Source organism: Clarias gariepinus, chromosome 21, assembly GCF_024256425.1.
Source record: "Clarias gariepinus isolate MV-2021 ecotype Netherlands chromosome 21, CGAR_prim_01v2, whole genome shotgun sequence".
Classification (NCBI taxonomy): Eukaryota; Metazoa; Chordata; class Actinopteri; order Siluriformes; family Clariidae; genus Clarias; species Clarias gariepinus.
Window position 1 is genome coordinate 5,666,020 of NC_071120.1, and position 7,813 is coordinate 5,673,832.

Sequence of the window (7,813 nt, forward strand, 5' to 3'; positions counted from 1 at the left end):
TCTCTATCCCAGGGACCTGAACGGGGTGCAGTTCCATCACAGCACACAAACACAAACACACTCACACACTACAGGGGTCCGTTTTTCGTATGTCGCTAACTCAGTTAGCTGGATTTGATTGTTGTTGCTGTCATAGCAACATGTCCGTTAGCTTGAACCTGCTCGGAAGCAGGTTTATTTCATGTAAACAGGATTTAGGCTCCTGGCGGGTTATGATTGGTTGAAAGGGCGAGGTCACATCTGATTGGTTAAAGAGCACGGCTGACGCACACTGGCTCATGTGGGGAAAGAAAAGTATCTTATAATCGCTATCAAATATTATATTAGAAGAAAAATGCATAGGTTTATTATTATCAAATATGAGATTAATATTATAATAAACCCTAGGCACGAGACAGCCATCAAGGCCATTAATACAAATTCTTGTATAATGTTTATTTTGTAACACATTTGTTTTTCAGGGGTCCGTTCTTCGTACGTCGCTTGACACATCCGAGATGAACTGACACATCCAAGATGAGATCATCGTGCTAATTACGATCCGGCTAATTCGGTTTTTCGAGCTCACCTGTTGTTGATGATTAGTGTAGCTGGATTGAGTTGTCTAGGATTATTGCGCGTTCGTGCGTTGGTTTAAAAGGCGATATGCATCGACAGTAGAAACACTTATCACAAGCCCTTTGATTGGTTGACGAAATGGAAAAAGAGCGGCTCAACTTTTTTTGTAACACATGTTATCCCCTGCCATGGATTGTTCCCCCTACATTATCGCTATCAAATATTATATTAGAACATAAATTCATATGTTGATGGTTTACAAATTGCATGAGACAATAAAATTAAATAAACAATATGTTAATAAATATGTTGTATATTAAAAATGAACCGAATGAACGAAATGAACGAAGAACGAACCCCAGGGGTTTGTCATGAATATGCAAATAAATATTTATATATAATAAAAATAAATATTTTTTATAATGAAACTAATTTTATTATAAAATAAACAATATAAAAGTATACATGTTGTATTTGAAAAAATATTAATATTTCTATTTTTTTATGTACAACATATATATTTTCATATTGATTATTTTATTTTATTGCCTCATTTGTAATTTGTAAACCAATACCCTATGAATTTCTGTTCCAATATGATATTTGATAGCAATTATGTAGGGGGGGGCAATCCATGGCTGGGGGGCATTTCAGCGCATAACTTGTGTTTGCCATTTCGTCAACCAATCGGAGGGCTTGTGATCAGTGTTTCTACTGTCGATGCATATCGCCTTTTAAACCAACGCACGAACGCGCAATAATCCTAGACAACTCAATCCAGCTCTACTAATCATCAACAACAGGTGTGCTTGAAGAACCAACTTAGCCAGATCGTATATAGCATGATGATCTCATCTTAAATATGTCAGTTCATCTCGGATGTGTCAAGCGATGTGTACGAAGAACGGACCGCGGAAATGCCAATTAGCCTAATCTGCTTGTTTTTGGATTATGGGAGGAAGCTGGAGTACCCAGAGGAAACCCCACAAGCACAGGGAGAACATGGAAACTCTGTGCTTGCAGACCCAAGTTGGGTCTTAAACCTTCGACCCTGGAGGTGTGAGGCCACAGTGATAACCACTATGACATCATGCCACAGTCTTGAAATTAATGAGACAAAAAAAAAAGCTTGTCATACTACCAAAACAATACAGAGTGTAAACTCCTCTGTCATGTCTTCAGGAAACTTCAAGTTTGGCATGGGCTTTTTTAAGTTAAGTTTACTTTTTGCTCTACCTCGTTGATAAATATAGTTTTTTCTTTTGTTAAAAAAGAGGATTTTTAATTTTGTCCCTGTGCTACAGCTCTGTGGTAAAAGGAAAATTGCCAGTGAGTAATATTACAATCTCGGTGTGTGTAAGAGGCTGCTAACTGATCTAGTTGGGACTATAGTCGTCCACTAGAGGGCATTCTCACTCAAAAAGAAAAGACTACATCTTTGTGAGAGCTGTAAATTTTGACCCTGTGCTAATAAAAATGGCGGTTTTAGGCATGGGCGAATGGGGCAGCCGCCCGGGGTGGCCTTTTTTCATGACACGTGGGGGGCGGCACACGAACTTGATGGAAAAAATACTGAAAAGCTGAGCGAGCGGAGAGGAGATGGGATGGGGGGGCAGGGGTCATGGGGTGCAGAGTACAGTTCACCTCTCCCATATGAAGCGGATAAGGAGGGGGGCTAAATTATGTCAGTGACACCTGACTTTCTTACAAATAACGCACATTTTATTCAAAATATTATAAACACAGACCAATAATTTGCACTTTTTTCATTTATTTAATTGTGTGAAATGGCTAATAAAAATAGGTAATAAAAAACGATTATGATGTGGAGGTGCATTGGTTTAGTCTTGACTTCTGAAATCTGTTAATTGTCGAATCGTCGATTAAAAGTAAACAGTAAAAAAAGGCCAAAGCTGTCAGGTGCCCAATTTAGGAAAAAAAGAAAAGAAGATGAGGAGAAACAGGCAAAAGATAAAGGTATACAACAATGTTCTCTCTGTATGATTAAGGTATTCATGTCATTATGTTAATTAGTGGTATACCGTTAACTCTTAGGTTTGTTAGCCTTCTTGCTTATGATGCTTGCTATGCTTACCTTGCTAAAAAAACACACAATAAAAACCTAATATACAAACAATCACAGAGATTCTAATGGTTTCTATTAAATACCATTATGAACCATTAACTTTTTTCAGTGAAACTATTACAAAATTTCTTATTGTAGTGTGTTTTGGACACTTTTCCTTGGGCTTGGGGCGCCGGGAGGGAGTCTCACCTGGGGAGCAATTCAGTGTAGAACCGCCACTGGGTGGAGGTGGGTGTGAGAGGGTGAGGGGACGGGACTGAGGACTGTGATGCTGCTACTTATTTCACCAGTGAAGTCCTGCAATAAAGTAAAAATAAACAACAATTCCCCCAGAACAGAATTGAATAAAAGAAACAAAAGAAAAAAATGGCTACACATTTCTTTTGTCTTTTCTTTCATTTATTTTTTTTAAATCTATTTTGTATTTTGATGCTTGAAATTACTAATTTATATACTGTCAAAAACACCCCAGTGCACATAATGTGTTATTTTTTTATTAAGTGTTTTTAACACCTTTTATACCCCACACTTTGATTTTTCCATCACACCTGTACCCATCTCAATTATGAGAATCAGGTGATTTATGATGATGTTTTTGTACTTTGTTTCTTCTTCCAGTTCTTTTGATTTTAATCAGAAGCAGAGGACACAGTTCATCAGTCACCAGAATTTACTAAAAATAAACTTTTTTTTTAAAACATTGCTTCAGACAAATTTTGACACAAAACATAAGCACAAGCTCTACAGAACAGTCAATGTAAGCATTATTTTTACTTTGTTCAATCTTCTTGTTTAAAAAATCTCCAGATGACTTTGATGCATGCTGCTAAAAAATAATCAGTAACTTTAATTTATCACATCCCCTTATTGTAAGATTTTTTTTTTGTAATGTGTCTTTAAGAACTTGATTTCACTAAGTGAATTTGCTACCAACTTCTTCTGATGTCTCGCGATTTAAAATCGTTTCTAAAGTCATTGCAGTTGATATCAGTTTGGTTACTTTTTCAAGTGTGACCCCACCTCAAGCCATTAATGATTTAATTAAATTCATTATGACATGAAAACGACTCAATAGCTAATTTTCATGTGAACAATAACATAACATTTAAATAGTGGGCTGAATTTAACAATGTTGTACTAAGCCCTAACTAACTGATAATGAAGCCGTACCATCATTACCAATATAAAGCGAAATTAAAATGATGCTACTGACCTAATACAGTAGAATATACAGAACCTGAGCCATGCATACTTAAGGTGGATGTTGTATGCGCAGTGAGGTCAGTGCATGCGTGTGTGCAAAACTAATGCCCTTATTTTCAGAAACTCACTCCAAGCTTTTCTGAAAAGTGGGCAGCTGTGCCACGCGTAATTTAGGAATGAAAAAATATTTGATAAATTTGTCATCAAACTTTATTATTAAAAACAACAAAAATGATCAAACCACAGACATTTTATATATATATTTTTTTTATTGTGCATCAGACTTCAACATGTTTTATATCTTTCAAGCGTGTTTATTTATGAATCTTCTCCTTAAAATATTTCTTCGTTAATTTTGTCATTACTTCCATCTACATTATATCCGAGGATTTTTGGCCTCCGAATGCGGCAGAACAGGTAAGAAAGTGATAAAAACCAATAACGACTACACTTTAAAATGGATAATGAGTCACTAACGGATACTGAGGCTTACAGAATATATACTGAGGCTTACAGAAGTGTTATTGTTGGAAGTGGGCAGCCAAAATTTTTGAACATGTGCCAATTTTCCTCCAAACAAAAAGCACGCTGACAAACAGGACTGAATTTACATCGAGTCCAAAAGGGCTGTAAGCAGCAGATACTGTACTGAGCTCTCCAAAGGTTGTAACTGATTTGCGTTGGGCTAGATTCTAGCATTAAAGCATGTAGCTTTAAATGGTCTTATGCTGCAGTACCTGAGTGAACTACTTGTGGCTTATGTTCCGCTATGCCTACTTCATTCAAGGATGCAAACACCATTTAAAAAATTAAATTTTATTGAATAGTTCGGAACAAATTCGGCTCAATGAAATAGGAATATCAGATTCAACTTGAAATATGCAGATTAAAATATTTCCCCATTATGACAAGAAAACTAAATAAAATCTTCTTTATAGAGGATGGGGTTAAACTTTACATACAACACCCGCATTAGTGATTAACATACTATAGAGCAGAATTTGTTTGATTAAATATAAGTGACAAAAGAGAAAAAGGAAATATATATGCATCTAAATATCATAAACTAGACAGATACATTGCTATGGAAAATAAAGAAATGTGAAGAATTCTGAAGCAGTTTTACAATAAAACTATATTCTGTAAATCTGAGTTTAAAAATATTGTAAAAATCTGTTACATCTGAGTGAGTAGTAATTGATGTATGAGATTATACACACACATTTCCCCGACACTGCTGCATTACTGACCCACAGATGAATAGATAACATGCAGATCCACTTTCTCATCGTGTCTCCTGGTCCTCATAGTTTCTTTCTTATGGAACTGGAGAGCAGCGTAATTCATAGAGTCTGACTCGGGAACCTGAAGTAACACAGGAGTCACAAATTATAAGACATAATAAATCAGAAAAGATAAACCGGAGGGCAAAAAAACCTGAAGAGAAAATTATTCAGATGTTTTTACAAATGCTCTGCTCAAGAAGATTGTTAAGAGACATTTATTTAAACTTGTTTATGCAAATTATGTTTATTTCATACCAGTTTCAAAGTAGGGTCTGAGTTGAAATATGTATGAGATTATATATATATATATATATATATATATATATATATATATATATAACATGTTCTAAATATTCTGTTAAAATAATGCTAATGTTATTGGCACCTGATAAAAAATGATTAATTTAAAAAATCTCCATGTTGCCATAAAAACAAATGAATTCATAAAAATGTGTTCTCTCTGTTCTTTTGTTAAAATATGAATGTTCAGTCCTTATAATGTATGTTTCATAAATGTTATCTTTGTAATGTAACTCTTAGATTCTCAGATTTACCTCAAAAGTTCCTGCTTCAGCACCTACAGTAAAGCAACAAAATACATTATTATTATTATTATTATTATTATAGAAGTACTATAGAAGTACTATTTGACCTGTGTGAGTTTTTCTGTGCTTCAGTATGATAAGGATCAGGACACTGAGAAGAATTACACTCACTGCACCAAGCACCACAGTCAGCATGAAGAACACATCAGGAGAGTCTGAACATTAGAGACAAACATTCAATGAAACATTTAGATAATTAAACCAACAATGTAATTATGTCTTTACTTGAAAACAACAAGAACAACAACAACAACAAACCTTTTGCCCTGTTTGAGTTCCTGGAAAGTGTCTTACCTCTGCCTGGTAAAAAAAATAAATAAATAAATTTTTACAACTTTCATCAACTCAATAAACTTTTACTAAAACTGCTCACTCTGTATAAACTTACCTTTCACTTGTAAGGAAGTCGGGTTGTTAAAGTTAATTTTCTCACTGTAGCTGCAGTAATAGAGTCCTGTATCAGAGACATTTACTGCAGTGATGGTGAGAGACGTGTTCTTGTTATAAACAGACATCACTATTCTCTCACTCTCAGTAAAGAAGTAACATGTTTCTGATGGAGCTGATGTAAAAAAATGATTACACCCAACAAGAAGTGGAACTGAATCACACGTGTGTTTAAACCAGAAAATGGAACCTGTATCAGTCAAGCCATTTTGGCACCAAATAGTGACTTTATCTCCAGCTTCTGCCTCCAAAGTTAAGGAGCACAGAGTCTCTGAGAGCAAACCTACAACACATACAAAAGACACATCAGTTAAATCACAGCACACATAACGCAGCAAACGACAACAAAAAGCCTTTATAACAGTTTGTAAATGAAACTGTTTTTATAACTGAATGAAAGTTGTGTAAATCCCCAAAAATCTCATACTGTAGGTGGAGAGAAAAATAGTTTTCCATTAATTCACTTGCACAACTTACACCTACACAATGTAGTTTTACCTTAAACCTTTAATGTTAGGTTTTATTATGAGAGCTGTAATATGCTGTATATTTAGTGTTTTACCAAACTATATAAATTATTGAAAAATCATTAAGACTTACCCATGACATACAAAAACACAGTTTCAACCCCAACCATTGTGTATCAACTGAGAGAGAGGAAATGAGCTGTTGGTCAAATCTGTGTGTATGTGTGTGTGTTGGGGGGGGGGGGGGGGGGACTTGCATCGGAGGGGTAGTTAAGCCTACAACAGTTGGGTAACTTTAACAGCACAAAAGGTAAGACCATTATTATATCTATAGTTTCCTTTATACAGTACATTAGACAAAAATAAGGATAAATAGACAATGAGTGAGTGAGTGAATCAGGAGATTTCTGCTTAAATTAGACTTTTTACCTGAGAACTTTTGCTGAATTCATGCGAATTATACACAGTTCAACATTTGAATCATTGTTACAGACCTTGGCTGGCTGGTGCATTGGCACATTGTCTGTTTAATCTGACCTCCCTCTGGAAGCTTTGATACTGGCAAAACTGAATGTTTTCAGGTAAATTCATTAATTTTAGCAGAGAAACATAAATCAGTGATCTGATTCATATGTTGTTGCCATGTCAATGCTACTCCTTGAAACAATTATATATATATATATATATATATATATATATATATATATATTGAAACAATATACAGTATAAACTGATATTGATGAAATAAGTAGCAGATGCTTTCATAGTCTTTCTAAGGTCATCGTCAGACATGTTCATGCCATAAATGACCCATACCCATACCCATAACATTAAAGTGAAAAAGTGGAAACATAATCATGAGAAAGCAGCTGGTGATCAGATGCAGATAAAACACAACCAGTGGGTCTCAGAACCCCTTGTGGTTCACTGCAAAACAGAAAAACAGATGCATGTAAACACACAGCAGCTCAGATCTGTGGTTGGAAAATAACATTGAACATAAAATGGACAGTTTCTGTATATGTTTGAACAAAGACTTGTGGCTTAAGAGATGTCAAAAACAACACAGAAAACACACCATGGTGTCCCATGATCTCTGTGAGTCAGAGCTTGTTAAAAAAAAAAAGAGAACTTTGACAGTTTGGTGTATTCAATTATAAT

General features: G+C 35.0%; 1 protein-coding gene across 1 annotated transcript; it reads right to left on the bottom strand.

The window, feature by feature from the left end:
- Positions 1-5,089: 5,089 nt before the first annotated feature.
- LOC128509753 (uncharacterized) lies at positions 5,090-7,164 on the bottom strand. The gene is made up of 4 exons (XM_053481587.1): positions 7,147-7,164; positions 6,112-6,538; positions 5,778-5,893; positions 5,090-5,212 (listed from the first exon to the last, which is right to left on the bottom strand). The coding sequence occupies exons 1-4, from the start codon at positions 7,162-7,164 to the stop codon at positions 5,090-5,092; spliced, it is 684 nt and encodes a 227-aa protein (XP_053337562.1).
- Between the last annotated feature and the right edge of the window lie 649 nt (positions 7,165-7,813).

What these genes read in the sequence shown, in the direction of transcription:
- LOC128509753 (XM_053481587.1), bottom strand. An exon ending in GAAAGGTAAGTTTATACAGA is followed by an intron (nt 5,894 to 6,111) that starts GTGAGCAGTTTT and finishes TCTAATGTTCAG; the next exon opens with ACTCTCCTGATGTGTTCTTC. An exon ending in AAACTCACACAGGTCAAATA is followed by an intron (nt 5,213 to 5,777) that starts GTACTTCTATAG and finishes GTGTTACTTCAG; the next exon opens with GTTCCCGAGTCAGACTCTAT.